Source organism: Boeremia exigua (genome assembly GCF_020726555.1).
Source record: "Boeremia exigua strain MPI-SDFR-AT-0100 chromosome Unknown C7974scaffold_1, whole genome shotgun sequence".
Lineage (NCBI taxonomy): Eukaryota > Fungi > Ascomycota > Dothideomycetes > Pleosporales > Didymellaceae > Boeremia > Boeremia exigua.
In genome coordinates this window covers 3,731,199-3,746,643 of record NW_025763518.1, presented here as the reverse complement: position 1 = coordinate 3,746,643, position 15,445 = coordinate 3,731,199, and the positions used below count along the sequence as shown (strand labels likewise).

Below are 15,445 nucleotides of genomic sequence, written 5' to 3'. Positions count from 1 at the left end.
GTCGGCACCGTTCAAGAGCAACCACTCAACGACCATTTCAAGGTCAAAGTAAGATGCCAAACCAAGAATAGTGGCAAATCTTGGAGGATGATCAGAGAGTCTTGGGCGGTAACGGAACAATATGCGGCAGATGCCAGATGAAGGGTCAGACACCTGTATTGCAAGATCGATTGAATCTGAATCTTCTTTGCTTATCTGGGCTTTGCGGAAATGATGACCCCAGCTCTGTGCTGCGTAGGAAACGAAACCTTTGACCGTAGTTCTGGTATCGAGATCATGGTATGTTTCTTCCACGCATTCGAGGTGATCCTTGAAAAGGACAAGGTACCGCATACAGAGTTGCGCAAGCTCTTTATGTGCTTGACACGCAATAATAGAGTGCTTCCAACACAAGTCTGCAGTAGCAGCTGCCGACACGGATGGTTCCGCAAGCAGAAATTCCCTAGCAGTTTGATGCAGAAAGTAGATCTTGCCCTTGTACACTGATACGAAGAGTCCACACCAGGATCTCAGAGTTGTCAAAAAGTTCTCCTCTGACTCGAGATCAATATCGCTCAGTTCCCGAGTAGCCGGTCCTACGTTGAGGGCTACGTTCATCTCGGCCAAAGAAAGTGGACGTTTTGCAGCGAGGATGATAGCCAGTACTTTGCGCACAACTGTTTAATCCTTCGACTTGCTCAAGATTTTGTTGTACGCAGCATCGACATCCTTTGGAAGTGCTTGTATAGCCGAAAGTACACCTTTTTCGGTTTTCTTGACTGTTTCTGATCGTAGAAATTCAAACATGAGATAAACCCAGAGGTACGTACGATGTGGAATGGCAAGTAGCTGTTTCGATAAGGCTTTCTTGATCTGTTCCTCCCAGGCTTTTTCCTTGGCTAGTTCGTCCACCCTGTGTTTGATGACAAGGTTGACCTCATGACTGATCCTCTCTGACTCGTCTTCTCCGGGGATACGAATGCTCGAAGCACTGTCGAACAAGGATTGAAATTTGGAAAGGATCTGATCATATGGACGGGTGGTTAGAAGGAACTTGAGTTTACCACTCTTGGCTTTGGTCCTACGAGATTGCCTTTCTATGTTGCACAATAACTCGTTCAACTCTGGCCCAACACATTCATCAAGGGCGTCTATCACGATGATGACAGGTCCGGCTTGAGGGTCGTTAAGAGCATCCGCTAAGATCTCCCAGAGCGACTCTCGCGAGTTGATGAGGCTTTTTCCGTTCTTGCCAAAATTTTCCATAGCATGTTCGATCAAAGTAGGTTTCTGGCAGAACAGCTGGTGCAGTAAAGCACAGAGGGCTTGACGGACTGTGGTCTGGTCTGGCTCTTTGAAGAAGAAGTAACAGATTGTTGATGTCTGCGGTAACACACTGTTGACGAGGAACTTTGCAAGTACTGATTTGCCACATCCGGGGTCTGCAGATATCAAGAGAAGTCCGGAGTCTTGCTTAGTCCAGGTACAGAAGTTGTCGTGCTCAAGGACCCAATGACATGTGCCCTCAACGCGATTTTCTACCCTAGTTTTGTATGATTCGTACGTCGCGTCCCTATCACTCTCGGCCAGGCGGAACAGATGTAGACATTCGCTTCGTTTTTCAGCCTCCTCTTTAGCCTTCTCGGCCTCTTGTTTAGTCTTTTCTTCGGCCTCTCTTCTTTTGTCTGCATCTTGCATGACCTTCAGTTGTTGCTGGGATATTTGTTTGTGTTCATCTGCGGTGTCTCTGAGATCTTGTATGAAAATCAGTCTTTACGCTATCCATCAAATGACAGCAATCGTACTGACCAGATACAAGGTTACCCAATCGCTTCTCGGCCTCGATCTTGTTAGGGTGGATCCGACGAAGAAGATCTCTTGCGTATACCGCGGCTGCCATAGCTGCATAGCCCTGCCAGACCTTGTTCTTATGGGTATCGGAGTAGTCGCAAACTCCACGAATGACAAGACACGGAAAGTTGTTCATCAGCCCCGCCGCCTCCATCTCAAAGCAGAGTACGTCTTTGTCTTTGGCCAGCTGGTCTCGGAGTTCGGCATTCTTCATCAGTTGGTTGGCTGAAGCAATTAAACCGTAGTGGATAGCTGGATCGTCATCATCCTCGTCCCGCTCCTGCCGCAAGATCAGGTCTGCAGAGTCGCTACTGCAGACATTTGCACAAGCATCCTCAGTGTCATTGGGATGTACCACATTGGGCTTATACAATCGGTCGCTGGCATGATCCGGTCTCCCGTACTTCTTCAATCTACGCTTATTCGCCAGGACTTCTTTGATGGCCATCGGCCTCGTACCGCGCGCGGAGGTCAGCCACTGCAGTTCGGACGACAGTGGGCGGCTGATTGAGGTAGCCAGTTGTCACGAACTTCTGGCCCTGGACGGTCTTGCCGAAATCGTAATGGAAGACGCCACCCATCCCATTGTGAGGTGTGCTCACAACAACATCACCAAGGCGAATATCGTGTTTTGAGCTTGGTGCTCCCCCTCCAATCCCGACCATCAAACCAATCCTAACGTTGGGAAAGCTGTGGAGCATATCCTTTGCAACACTTGCGGCGGAAACAATGCCGTATTCCCCGGCAGGTAGCACGGCGATAACGACAAAATGTTTGCCTATCGTGCCCAGAGTGTAGCTGTTGGAGTCATTGGCTGCTGTAAACTCAGGTGGGTCGTGTTCTTCATCGAGAAATTGCCGAGCTGCAACGTGTTCAGTTGAGATTGCGCATATCCAGCCTACCGTGTAGGCATTAGGGTCAGACATGGTGCATGGCTCTGCGACGGGGGCCGTTCAGATCCTGGGTAGCGAGAATGCGCATTCGCTGGAAAGACTCGCTCGAAATGATGGGAGACGGTAACGAAGTGTGAGGGACATGATGGGTAAGAAGGCTGCACGGGGTCAGCCTGATGGCTCGATGCCAACATCACGACCCACATGTTAGCGATTGACTGCAGTGAGACTTGGCCCTGCCAGGAAATGCGCCACATCTGATTGCAACACACCAATGAGCGGGTCGGGATGAGACGTCGGTTAATCCTCATGCTAGCAGGCTGAGCTCTCCTAAGGTTCCCGGCTCGTACCATGCCCCGACACTAAGCTGGACATCGTAAAGGAAAGACGGAAACACATAAGGAAATCGGCCTCGATAAGACATGCCAGTAGGGGTTGTCGTCGTGGTGTGGACAACGGGAGGTCCCACTAGCGCGCGCGGCTAGCACAGTCACGTGCCGTCGCGATCCGTCTGTGCGTCGCTCCACTTCTCCTTCCCAGCCTCCCGACACAACACCATCACCTCCCATCGCCCACGACAACCCTCATCACGAATCCCGCATCTTTGCGCATCATCAACACTTGTTTCCCGCCACCGCCCGCTGCTCGCACCTCACCCACTCCGCCTGCCGGTAGCCTGTCTCGGTACACCATCCTTGCGGACCTCACAAGGCCTCAAAGCGCAGTGCACGACGCTCGTCGGTTCCTGCGCGGCGAGGGGTGATACCCCGGCAGACATTGGCAGCCTGGACGGTGGGGCTAGCAGCTCGCGGGGCGACCTTCACTTCGTTGCTGCCGCGCACATCGTCACCCTCCGCAGTCAGCCTCGGTCCACCATCCTTGCGAACCTCACAAGGCCTCAAAGCGCAGTGCACGACGCTCGTCGGCTCCTGCGTGGCGAGGGGTGATACCCCGGCTGGCGTGGTCTGGTGTCGGTGGCTAAGCTGCATACGGTCGAGTCAGAGCTGCTCCTGCGACGCACAAAGCTCGGGTGGGCGGGTTCCCTTGCTGTCACTTGACTTATTGCAAGGGGGATATTTGTGAGTAGTTTGTAGTTAGCCAATATGACCTACGATGTCCGCAAAGGCGGCATTCCCGCATTGGCTTATCCTCGCACCGATCCTGCATTACCTGTGTCGTTGTCTCTCATCATCAAGTGCCACGATCATCGCGCGCAGGTCACGCTGTGTCTGCAATCTGCCGTGCCCGTCCAGGGCTCCGACCAGACTGTGATTCTACAGTATGACGCCGACAATATCGTCCCGGGCGCGATCTCTGTCGGTCCTGCAGCCATTCCCCTGCCGCAAGACCGTCTCGACGCCCTCGCACGCGCCGGCAACCCTCAAATGCGCACACTGTCGTTGAAGCTGAAGAAGACGTGTCCTGTCTGGCTGCAGTCTACACCTCTCACCCCACGTCCTGGCAGCGAGGCGCCCTTTCACCAGCTCGCGAAGCTCGCCCGGGCTACCGAGGTCGAGATCCTCTTCGACAACAATTGGCTGCATCGTGGAGTTACTGCTGGCTTCCAGCGTCTGGTTGGGCATCCTGAGGAGCTCACCGGCTTTCCAGTCGATCAACATTACAGGCAACAACAGTACAAGCTGGTCGATTGGCGGGCGTTCAACATCGCAGATACCAGAGATGTCACTGCGACTGTCGAGGGTGAGCTGCCGCCTGCGTATGCTGAAGGGAGCAACAAGCGGCCTAGACACGGTAGGCTTTGCTTTCAACGATAACTGATCAACGACTGACCGCTGTAGTCGCGACGCCAACACCATCTTCTCCACCGCCGAAGCGAGTCCTACTCTCGCCATTTGCAGGAGTACACGCAAGTCCGACCGAACGAGACAGCACGAGTCCCACACCCCCAAACTCCACAATACCAAGCCCACACTTCTCGCCGCTCGCCGCGCTGCACTCAGTACCACACACACCGATTGCAGACGCGGTAGCATCGCCCACCGCGCCATCCTCCGACATCCACACCGCCGTCGAGAACGCACTCACCGCCCTCCTACCTTCCCTCCTCCCGACCATCCTCCAGCGCCTCCTCACCAGCACGCCCTCTCCCACGCCCTCCCTCTCAAGCCAAACCTCGCACGCCGCGCCCCCGCCACGCCTGACCGCCCTCGGCGTCTCCCTCCACGACCGCCTCGCCGGCGAGCTCTCCTCCGAAGTTGCTTACATTTACAACCACACGCTGAGCCACGCAAACTTCCTGCGCAGCGTGGCGGACGACCAGTTCGCGGCGATGCTGGAGGAGGAGCGACTGGCGCTGGAGCGGGTTGCCGAGGAGAACTTTCAAGAGTTCAAGGAGAGGTGTGAGGGGGCTGCGGAGGATGTGGAGGAGAGGGTTGGCTGGCGGATTGAGGAGCTTGGGGAGGGGCTGGGAGAGAGGCTGGAAAAAGAGAAAGAGGAGCTGATGAAGGGGAGAGAGGAGTTAAGGCTTGCAAAGGAGGAGTTGAGGAGGGATGTAGAAGAGATGCGCAGGGACAAGCGGGAGCTGAGGAGAGAAACTGCGGAGCTAAGACGGGAGAAGAAGAAGCTGAGGAAAGAGAGAAAAGAGTTCGAGATTGAGAGGCGGGAAGCTATGGAGAGCCGACCTGCTCAGCCGGGCAGAAGCGTAGAGAGCGTGCCGCCGTGAAGTGAGTTCTATACCCGCCCAGTCCTGTTTACGCCGTCTACGCAGTCCTGTAGTCAGAAACCATATCGAAGACATCGTCTTACCGAGCACGTCTCCAATCCACCCTCCACCCACGCAGATCCTAATACGCAGTCTTGTCCTCGTTCCAATCTTCCACATATGGTGGCATCTTCGGTGTACACTCCCAATCCATACTCCCGCAGCCCTGATATCCAGGTCGGATGTTCGCCTGGCACTTCGGACACGCCATGACCGGGCATCCAGGACACTGGAGCAGATAAGGCCAGCCGACGGTGCACTGTGGACACTTGGCTCGGTTTAGATCTTTAGACCACCAGCCGCCGTGTTTACAGGTGCGCCGCTGGGACGTGGAATGATGGGGTGTATGTGTAGAGTACTGCTTGTTCCGGCGATTCGGCTCGGCGGCTTGTCCTGTTGCTGCTTGTTGCTGTCGGCGAAGTTCTTCTGTGGCCTCGCGCCGACGTTGTGCAGTCGCCCGTTCCGTCACATCTGCTCGTGTCTCTGCGTCTGCCCGTCTTTCCTGCTGTGCGTGTCTCTCTCTCTCAGCCTTTCTCTCCTGCTGTGCCTGCCTGCCTTTCTCTGCCTCTCTTTCTTGCTGCGCCAGTCTTACCCGCTCTCGTTGCCTTTCCTGCTGTGCTCGTCGTTCCTGTCTCTGTTTCTCTGCCTGTCTTTCCTTCTCTGCCCGCCTTTCTTCCTCTGCTCGCCTTTCTTCCTCTGCTCGCCTTTCCTCTTCTGCCTTTCTTTTCTCTTCTGCCTTCTTTTCTCTTCTGCCTTTCTTTCCTTTTCTGCGCGCTCCCGTTGTTGTCTTTGCCGAGTTTGTAACGTCGCCCGCAGCTTTGCAATCTTCATGTCGTCCATTAAATTCGCCGCGTTGAAATCAGCTCTTAATGACTCAAACCACTCTTGCTTCACCCTCAAATCCTCTCTTTTCCCCTCCATTTGACGTATTTTCACAGCAAGCTCGGTCACCTTCTTCTGCCTTGAAAACGACCACAACCGCGGACTCCGGTCCGACGCACGAAAACCCTCAACCGCCTCAGCTGCAAGGATATCCTTCATGGAATGAATCGCCGACTTGAGGCTATTTATCTCTTCGCTGATCTGGAGGATTGTCTTATCGAACGCAGCGCTACTCAAGTGCCATTGCGCGGTGCGCTTCTCTTTGGCCTGCTGCAGCACGAGAATCTGGGCTGCCTCGTTGGCGACACCGGTGCGGGGAGCTGAGGCATGCGGTGCTCTTCTATTCAGAGAGGGGTAGAGGATATCGTACTCGCGCCGCGCGGTCTCGTCTTTTAGTGTCTCATAGGCTCGGACAAGCTTCTGTGTCAGCACCTAAGCATGTTGCTGGTTGGTGTAATTACATACCTGTTGAAAGGCCTGCGTAGCATCTGGATTGGGGTTGTGATCTGGGTGCACGATCAGCGCCAGTCGCTTGTAAGCCTTAACGATCATGTCCCGCGTGGCAGTCTGATGAATCTCAAGGATCGCGTAGTAGTCTTCTATAACCGTGGAGGGCGCCATGATTTACACAAGGCTGTTAGGGGTACTGAGTTGAGAGGATTTTGTGGTGAGATGCGTTCCATCGACATTGGGACAAGTGCGCTGAGCCTTTAACAGAACGGGTTTCTCTTTCACTTACTCTTGCACACATTTCGACCCCTTGCCAGAAAGTTCTGATTCCTGGAATTGCTGCCTTAAGCTCGGCCCACAAACCGTTTGTTTGTTGTTCAAATATCTTCATTCCTTGTCTCTTGATCCAACACCATGTCCGTTTGGTCCACACATACCAGCGCCTTCGCAATGGTGTCGAAAGCGAAGGTATGTTCTACGCCCTCCTTTCCACTCTGTGCAAACACTGACAATCAAAGGCATACCCATCGTCCAAGCGCACCCCGTTTGTTCCTAAGAGTGCAACGTCCTCTGCCTCCAAACGCCTCAAATCTGATGGCACGGTGTCGTCTCCCTACGTTATCGACTCCGACAGCGATGGCGAAATCGTCGGCCCCGGTGCTCCTGCACTGCGAGCAGATCGTACAAAGCCCAGCGGTATTGTGCAAGCAAACGACTCGGACAGTTCAGACGACAAGCCGCTCATCACGCGTCTGATAGAATGGAAGATCGCCAGGAAGGCTGGTCTTGGTGCTGGTGGAGTTACTGAAGAAGTTTCAGCTGACAGCTCGGACGATGAGCCGCTCGCCACGCGTCTGCCAAAGTGGAAGGCCGCTGAAAAGTCTGGTTTTGCTAGCACTGCTAGAGTTCATCGAGAAGATGGGTTTGTCAGCTTGAATGACAGGCCGCTCATTGTGCGTTCCACGGGATCGAAATTCCCAGTCGAAATAACAGCTGCTGAGAGAAAGAATACCGACGCTACTAAGATCTCTGCCGTATCAGCTCTAAGCCTTCATTCCTCGTTGCCAATTCGCTCACCGCGCGAAACTGAAAGTCTAGTACCTGTGGCTCCAGCCACGCCATCATCCAGAGGTCTAACTTACGGAAAGCGAATTGATTTGACGCCAACCTTCGAATCTCTTCAGTCCGTCGCAAAGTCGTCTCTCCACCAACGAGTACCGAAACCTGACCGAGTGTTGACGAGTTTGAGCCTGTTAAACGTGAACAAGCTCGTTTTCTTCCAAAGTTAAGGCTGTAAAGAAGGCAAATTGCGCGAAGGTGAAGCAAACGGCCAGTGCAAACAAGCGGAAGAGAAGCCCAGCGCAGACTTTCCAGCAAGATTGCAAGGATTCAGCCGCGGTTGGTGTTGACTTGACAGATGATGAAAGCGATGGCACTTTGGTGGACGTTTCTATTGACGATTTCGCTTCTCCCGCGGCGGCCAAGAAGCTGAGACGAGACAACGAGGTAAGTGACTGACTTGTAGCGTGAGCCCAGCTGACAGGTGAAACAGTCCGAGCATACACTCGAACGGCGCCCCGCTTCCAACACCATCTCTAAAGGCTCAAAGCTCCGCGTCAACCGTACTGCTCGTGCTACCCCAGCCAGCGATGTTGCCAAAGGAAAGATTTCCCTTGCTGACAGGCTCTTTCCAAACCCCGCTTCTCCACCTCCATCGTCCAGACGTCTCCAGAACAAGCCGGATCGTGAGTCTATCTTGTTGAGAAGCTTCAAAACACAGTGGTGGTCAGGCGGTCTTTCGCTTATCTCCGCTATCCGAGCTATCAACTATGGACTAGACCCGCAAGCTCCGAACTTCGACGAAGAAGAGGGAACGCGCATACTCGAGACTTTGTCGGCGCAGGGCATGTTAGCCATTAGAAACGGTGTTGTATACCATAACGATCAAGCCCCAGAAGCTAAGCCTGCGCTGGCCAAGACGTATCTCAGCCCAACTCAGCAGCTGGCGCGCGATATACGGCATGCACATGTCGAGCCATACCGATCGCCACATGGAAAGGTTTCTGAGATGAGATTCCAAAAGCTGGACACGCTGTTGTATTCGTTGGTCAAGATGAAGGAGGCATTATTCAAGAACGGTAGAGCAGAAACGATGCAAAGATGCTCTGAGGTCCTCAACGAATGGATGCCTGAGGATCATGAGTTTAGTTCGAAGGAGATAGGTGCTGCTTTTGCTTACCTGGCGAATCGTGGCAAGATCAAGCTGGAGAAGGATGTTGTTCGTTTGGTTTCTCTAGATTGAGCGACGGTTGTGCTGAGGTTGTAGTCGGCGTGGTAAAGGCCGCCAGTCGGTCTTGTTGAGAATGTCTCACATCGGTGCGTTTTGATAGTCAAGGACCGAGCGAAGAGACCAAGTGTAGTGTTCCGCAAATCAAACTTCTACGCCGCCTTCAGACACTGTTCTATGTCATGCCTACTTGCATTTGGTATCGATTCTCGAGTCGACGGTCGTACAAACCTTCCAATACCGCCCCTCAGCTATCGCGGAACCTTCGATACGCTCGGTAAAGCACTCTATCGAACGCCATTGCTGCATCGACAGCTCGCTCTTTTACACTTTCGTCACGCGGCTGAATATGCTGAGGTCGAAGCTGTGGATTTGAGTGATAATGCTGAAGTGGCGGGTATTGCGGGGGCTGCAAGTACTGTTGCGAATGTGGAGGCTGCAGATACAACGGAGGCGGTCGGTAGACTTGAGGCTGAGAATGGAATTGGGGCTGTTGATAGAATTGAGCACTTGGAAACTGCTGATAGGGTAGGAGATGAGGCTGTGGATAGTGCTGGAGATGTAAGGGTTGCTGCGCTGGAGAAGGGGATGGTGGCTCGCGTTTCTGCGACAGTTGTTGTTGCTGGAGAAACTGGTCGTACTCAGAATTTAGACGTTCCTTCTGCACTTCTTCAACCTTGGACGGGTCTGCTATTGTCAAGCTGGTGTCAGGCACCGAAGCAGCGTATGCGTAGGTCGCCGAGTCCGACCAGCTGTCCCAACTGTCTTCGTCCACCATACTCCCCTCCTTCCAGTGGTCCTTCGACTCCCACAAGAAGTCGTCTTCTGCCGGGACGTTGGTATCATTCTCGGGGCACAGTGTCAATACCCGTGCTGATTGACGACTCGCAGGATCCAACCGCGACGGACATATCGACCATCCTGCATTGTTCTGAAACGTTCTGCCCATCTCCAGCAACACATCAAGACTGAACCATACTGTGCACCTTCGTCCATCACTCGACAACTTCGCCGTGATGCCGTCTTCGAGGGTGCGCCCCGATTCTCCGTAATCCACGCACACAGATCTGCATTGTGCTACAGACACCGTAGACGAGTCGGCCGCTACTCGAAGCTCGATCAGACCCTTCGAGTTGCTGCAGATGGTGCGGATGTTAATGAGTACTGACTTGGTGCCATCAGACATCGTCGTAGCGGGCACACTGCACTGAGCGAAAGGCGTGGAGAAGTTTCGTCCTCGTTTTTCTCTCTTCCAACGCTTCGCTCGTGGTACCGTCCGCTTGACAAGTCGCAGGGTCAGGCCAACAAGAGCGACCGAGCATAGGCAGAACCATTGATGGCATGCCCGCAGCACTTCAACAGCAAGCCGTCCGCGGGAGACGCTGTAATCGACTTCGATGCTATTGCTCTCGCAACACAGACCAGCCAAAGAGTAAATCTTGTCGTGGTAGTCGCGGCATTGCTTTTCGCGGCACTCCTGCAGCAGGAGCATAAGACTCTCGCCCCTGAAGAGTCTCCATCGCGTCGGGTCAACTCTGCTGCCTTCGATGCGGGGACGGCTCTTGAACCCTTCCCAGGAATCCACCATCTGAGCCACATCGGCGAACCCCAGCGCAGCATGGCCGGCCATGAGTGTAAGAGAAGGGGCGAGGGCAACCTCTTGCGTGATCCAGGCGCGGCCCCAGTACGGCGAAGAGAGCAGCTTCTCCACTCCGCGACGGCTCGGGTGTCTTTTCTCTAGCAGAGCTGTGATATGACGATCATTCCCGAGCCACGATACCACTTCGCGCGCGTTTCGAAAGATGTCTCCCATTCTCTGGACCTGGTCGTTCTTCTCCTTCTCGTCTGACTGGTTTATGCACAGTGCATCGATCCAGAGCCACCGAGGATTGTTTTTGCGCGTGATGGTAGCATCGAGAAAGTCCCAGAGGTTCTTTTGGACGTCCTTGAAAACGCGGCCATTGATCTCGATACCAGCATCGTGCTTCGCGTCGCCCCACACGTACGACAGGCAGGTATACTCTTCGTAGACTTTGGCGGTGCGCATGTCGCAGCAGATACGGCCATCCTGTGATCTGTCGTGTCTGATTCGCACGAGACGAATCGAGTTGGGCCGTCCGTCCAGAAGCGGGTGAGAGAACTCGTCGTCCTGTTCAGATTGCTCCATAGTGAGGAGATCGGCGGTAGGATCGTGCTGACGTGCAGGCCGAGGCTCCCTATAAGACCTCGCTGCGGCTGAGCCTCGCTGACCACATCTGGACATCGGCATTCATTGCTGACACGGACCGATTGGCGCGCTTCAGCCTCGTAGGCGTTGTTACAGAAGTGTTCATGCTGGTCGCGAAATGCAGTGTTGCTTGGTGAGAAAGGAATCAGACATTCGCATTAGATACCGCAGCATCCGTGTTGGTGCGGCGTAGAAAGCGTGTGCTGAGTATCGAAACGGGTGGTGTTGGGACGAGCGGTGGACCCACTTTGGCCGACGATGCGGGGCACCTGCACCACGTAGATTATGTTGGCAGCCTCAGTCTCAATACAGGCACTCATACTCATATCATGCAGAGATGCAACATGAATCTGGACCTTGAGGACCGTCTGGATGATTGAACGAGTGAATTCGGCGTGCTTGCCCAGCCTCGGGCGCTCATGCCTCCTCAGCCTTGTGCGCTCAGCCACCGTCGCTGCCTCAACAGGATAACAACACTTCCACAAGGCATAACGATGGGACTGTCCGAGATGAATGCTTGTGCTTACCGCTGGTGATGGCCTGCCTGCCCGTTGTCAGAACCACGATGGTCGCGAGACACTTTGATCTCATCGGTCATTGTCTCTTACAACATCTGACCCTCTTCACAGCTGGCAATTGCTCTCGCCATACGCGCCTTCCTGCAAGTTCTACAGACCATCGACGTCACGCGATCGCATTAAAACTCTGAACCGGTGAGGCTGTGTCACTACCTGTGGGCATGTGTGCGGTGACAAACATCAACTGTTTCATCCCAGGATCATCTGGCAGAGTAGTTCTGAGTAACTGCAGATGTCATTCATGAAGTCTATCAACTTCGCAGCCTGACTGGCGTTCTTCAAGTTCAGCCCTGTCATTGGAGCCACGCTGGCACCGCCCTTTGAAACAAGTCCCGCGAGAAGACAGCGAAGCTGTTTGTGCTTACCTCCTGCTTCCAGACGCACCCGTATTGAGGCTCTCACCGCTGCTCCGACACACTGGTCTTGCGGTCGGTGAGCTGATGCTGGTACCCGTGTAGCACAGCACGAGTGGCACCCGCAAACAAGCTGGTGTTCATTTCCCGATCATCTAAAGTCAAGCATCGAACTCGTTTCAAGCTCTCGTCCAAGCCTTGCTGACAAAATCAACGCTGCTGAACGCGACTCAACCGCCTGAACCTTCATCGACAGTACCCATCAAGTAAAGGTTCGTTTGGATGTTTTTTAGTCGCTCAACAGCTGTACTAAATCTGCCAGCCACGCATCAAGACGCCATGCCAGCCTCCGAAGATTCTACATCCCCTCGATCTTCAATAGAACCCGAGTGCCCGTCATCATGGCGCAAAGCAGCCTGCGAAGGCAACCATCAGGTCCGCAAAGACATCGAGGAGATCACACGACACGCAGCCATGAAGGCGAGGCGAGGGTCTACCAGCGAGGAGTATATGCGGAGGCTGATAGCCGAAGTCGAGGTTGAGCTGGGGCTTCGTCGAGACTGACAGGCAGTTGATGTGACGAGTGGTGAGGCGGGGCGCGCGATATAGACGGCGTTTGCGAGGGATGTAGGACTGCGACAGTCGCATCAAAATTCAGATCGATTGTTACTGTCGCTCACCGTTGCAAACCGTTGCGTGATGTGCATGCTGTTGTTGAGACCATCGTGAACCGTGCCCGGCGAGGAAATCGCGTGGATCGGCGCTAACCGAAGCGAGGGCGCTAACCGAAGCGAGGGCGCTAGCGTGGCTCAGACCATCACCGCTCCACCGACAGCAAAAACTTCAACCCTCCGTATCTCCACAACCACAACAGCTGCGGACAAACTGAAAATACAAAAAGAATCAGCCCGACGAGGGGCTCGAACCCTCAACCTTGAGATTAAGAGTCTCACGCGCTACCGATTGTGCCAGCCGGGCTTGTTGCTGATTGATGAAGGAAGGAGAGAGTGATACCATTATATTCTCAGCAACGTGACTCGATGCCAGCTTGTTACGACTCACCGTGAACAAAGCGCGGAAGGATACCTTGGTCGCTGTCGGGCGATGATGTGCGACTGGCGACGTCGATACCTTGCTGCCTTGCTGCTATAGCTTACAGGTCTCGACCTTCACTCCAGTTGACTGTTGACTGTCCTGACAGCCAAATACTCTACAATTCAGACTCCCCTACATGGCCAAAAGCGCCAATCAGGTGAGACCACGCACTGTTGTGTACTTCAGTTCAACATCGGACGAGCTCTGCGACATCCTGAGACCTAGGAGATCACGAAAAGGAGAGTGTTTGTCAGCGCCTACATTGTCCCCAATGATTGAGGCGGTGAACTTTGACCGGAACAGTGGTCTGTCTGCGAACAAAGAAACCTCCATCTGTGCAGCGCGGCGGCTTTGTGCGCACCCCGTGCCTTTCACCATGGCAAAACATGGCAAGACAATGAGGCATTCACCGTGAGCGGACACCATGGCTCGTGACTGTGCGGAGGTGAATGCTACACATGTGGTGCTCATCTGACTCCCATCAACAACCTCTTCTCTTCTCCTACTCACATATTCGATCGCATCATGACAAAATCACCAGTACCCGCGAACTCCATGGAGACTGCTCTGTTGGCTTCGCACGCGCTGATAGCTGCACCAACAAAGCTTCGAGAACGACCGCAAACCCCGCCACCGACCTGCGACTCGTTTTCGTCTTGCGCGACAGAGATATCACCGCGAGCCCCAGTCACGCCAACATCACGTCGACCATTGACACCGACAACACCATGCGCGCCGCGGAAATGGTCGTTCTTCGAGCCCTCGACGCCACAGAAGCGTACGCGCAGAACACCCTCAACTGCAGACAGCTCGCCTGGCACACCATCCAGGCCCCGTCGCAATCGCAGGAAGACAGTCATGCCCCTGGACAAAACAATCTGCATCCCCATGTGCATCCTCAGAGCGCAGAAAGACGACACAAGCGCGCTGCTGAGACCTGCACCGAGGCCGAGCGATCAGGTGAGGAGGCTGGTGGACTTGAGTGTTGGGAAGACAATTGAGAAGCTGCGCGCGCCTGGAGCGACTGGCATTTTGGATGCGGCTGTTCAGACGCCATGGAGCCAACGCGGAGGAGCAACGACTGGCTCACCGACAAAGCCGGCACGTAGAGTGAAGAAGACTTAGGCGGCGGACTTGATGCGCAAGTGAGGGCGCTGCGAGATTAGCATAGAATATAACATAATCTCAAGCAGTATCAAGCGATGCTACGTCTTGATAAGTGTGATCAGCCACCTTGTCTCCCAGATCTCAGCTGCGGTGTTCGGCGTTTCAGTCTTGATGGCTCTCTGCTCGATCTCGACCTGCAGGCCTAGATATTTTGGGTCACTTCCGGACCGATATGTTAATAGAACATGGGGTACCACTCTGTTTTCACTCAACTCAATTTCGAGTTCAGAGTGAATGGCGCTTGAATACCCGCACAACCACTATCCTGAGTATCCGAACATCTCCGGTGGCCTCCTGTTCATGTCAATCATTACTGGCTTCATTCACGATACTTCGAGCTCATTCAAGCGGGTGGTGTCCCGCCGGCTCCGGATACAGATCCGCCATCCCGCCTGGTCCCCGTGAATCCCAGGCCGTCAATGGCGCCGAGATCCACAGTGGTGATCTCCGCGGACAATCTACCAATACAAGATCATTGAACGCCGCATTGAGCCGACAATCTGCCGCAATCCCAGTCATGCTACTTCTGGCTCTGCTCCAGCTTCCTGCGCATCTCCCACTATCAAGCGACAGCGTATCCATGTTCTGCACCCAAGGCGATGATCGGCTTGGCGAACAGGCTGCTGTCCAGGTTACCGGGATTGAGAAGGCCCTACCTCGGCGTGCCTGTCTACGCGATTCTGGATATGTGCGGAATCGTGGGATCGCAGCTGGGTACCTAAGCAGAAGTGGGGGCTGTTCGAGGCTCTGCGGTTGCAATGTGACCGTTTCTGGGCCTCGAGCAGGTTGGCGGTGATTCTTCGGGCAATCAAAGGTGAGCGGCTGAAGCGACATGGGTTGCGATCGATGTGGGGGGCGCTGTCAGGATTGTCAAAGCTTGGAAGGTTTCCTACAGGATCAGTGTAGGATGATCTCTAAGAGGTACCATCGAGCAAGATCCACTGTAGGAGCGTTCTCAAGT

At 54.2% G+C, this 15,445-nt stretch overlaps 5 protein-coding genes and 1 non-coding gene across 6 annotated transcripts; 2 read left to right on the top strand and 4 right to left on the bottom strand.

Annotated features, from left to right (window-relative positions):
- Positions 1-660: 660 nt before the first annotated feature.
- C7974DRAFT_440493 (nucleoside phosphorylase domain-containing protein) lies at positions 661-3,150 on the bottom strand (the record flags this gene model as incomplete). The annotated part of the gene is made up of 4 exons (XM_046145329.1): positions 2,290-3,150; positions 1,789-2,243; positions 810-1,733; positions 661-758 (listed from the first exon to the last, which is right to left on the bottom strand). Exons 1-4 carry the CDS (start codon positions 2,754-2,756, stop codon positions 661-663), a joined length of 1,944 nt encoding a protein of 647 aa, XP_046003627.1. The 5' UTR covers positions 2,757-3,150.
- A 506-nt stretch (positions 3,151-3,656) lies between these two features.
- On the top strand, positions 3,657-5,593 carry C7974DRAFT_29445 (uncharacterized protein). The gene is made up of 2 exons (XM_046137672.1): positions 3,657-4,475; positions 4,523-5,593. The coding sequence occupies exons 1-2, from the start codon at positions 3,827-3,829 to the stop codon at positions 5,404-5,406; spliced, it is 1,533 nt and encodes a 510-aa protein (XP_046003626.1). The 5' UTR covers positions 3,657-3,826; the 3' UTR covers positions 5,407-5,593.
- Positions 5,594-5,849: 256 nt separating this feature from the next.
- C7974DRAFT_29453 (DnaJ domain-containing protein) lies at positions 5,850-7,069 on the bottom strand. The gene is made up of 2 exons (XM_046137674.1): positions 6,793-7,069; positions 5,850-6,744 (listed from the first exon to the last, which is right to left on the bottom strand). Exons 1-2 carry the CDS (start codon positions 6,946-6,948, stop codon positions 6,034-6,036), a joined length of 867 nt encoding a protein of 288 aa, XP_046003625.1. The 5' UTR covers positions 6,949-7,069; the 3' UTR covers positions 5,850-6,033.
- A 3,163-nt stretch (positions 7,070-10,232) lies between these two features.
- On the bottom strand, positions 10,233-11,231 carry C7974DRAFT_300896 (heterokaryon incompatibility protein-domain-containing protein; the record flags this gene model as incomplete). Its single annotated transcript, XM_046137818.1, has 1 exon — positions 10,233-11,231. A coding segment is annotated over one exon (999 nt), but the record flags the coding sequence as incomplete, so codon positions are not given.
- Positions 11,232-13,127: 1,896 nt separating this feature from the next.
- On the bottom strand, positions 13,128-13,200 carry C7974DRAFT_t12. The gene has a single exon. It is a non-coding gene; the product is annotated as a tRNA-Lys (tRNA).
- A 338-nt stretch (positions 13,201-13,538) lies between these two features.
- On the top strand, positions 13,539-14,550 carry C7974DRAFT_29442 (uncharacterized protein). The gene has a single exon (XM_046137671.1). The coding sequence runs from the start codon at positions 13,843-13,845 to the stop codon at positions 14,440-14,442; it is 600 nt and encodes a 199-aa protein (XP_046003623.1). The 5' UTR covers positions 13,539-13,842; the 3' UTR covers positions 14,443-14,550.
- Positions 14,551-15,445: the final 895 nt, after the last annotated feature.

Bases quoted from the DNA above. Each gene is read 5' to 3' on its own strand.
- C7974DRAFT_29442 (XM_046137671.1), top strand. From the start codon at position 13,843: ATGACAAAATCACCAGTACCCGCGAACTCCATGGAGACTGCTCTGTTG.
- C7974DRAFT_29445 (XM_046137672.1), top strand. From the start codon at position 3,827: ATGACCTACGATGTCCGCAAAGGCGGCATTCCCGCATTGGCTTATCCT. The intron at 4,476-4,522 runs GTAGGCTTTGCT...TGACCGCTGTAG, and splicing joins CAACAAGCGGCCTAGACACG to TCGCGACGCCAACACCATCT.
- C7974DRAFT_29453 (XM_046137674.1), bottom strand. From the start codon at position 6,948: ATGGCGCCCTCCACGGTTATAGAAGACTACTACGCGATCCTTGAGATT. The intron at 6,745-6,792 runs GTATGTAATTAC...CTGACACAGAAG, and splicing joins CTACGCAGGCCTTTCAACAG to CTTGTCCGAGCCTATGAGAC.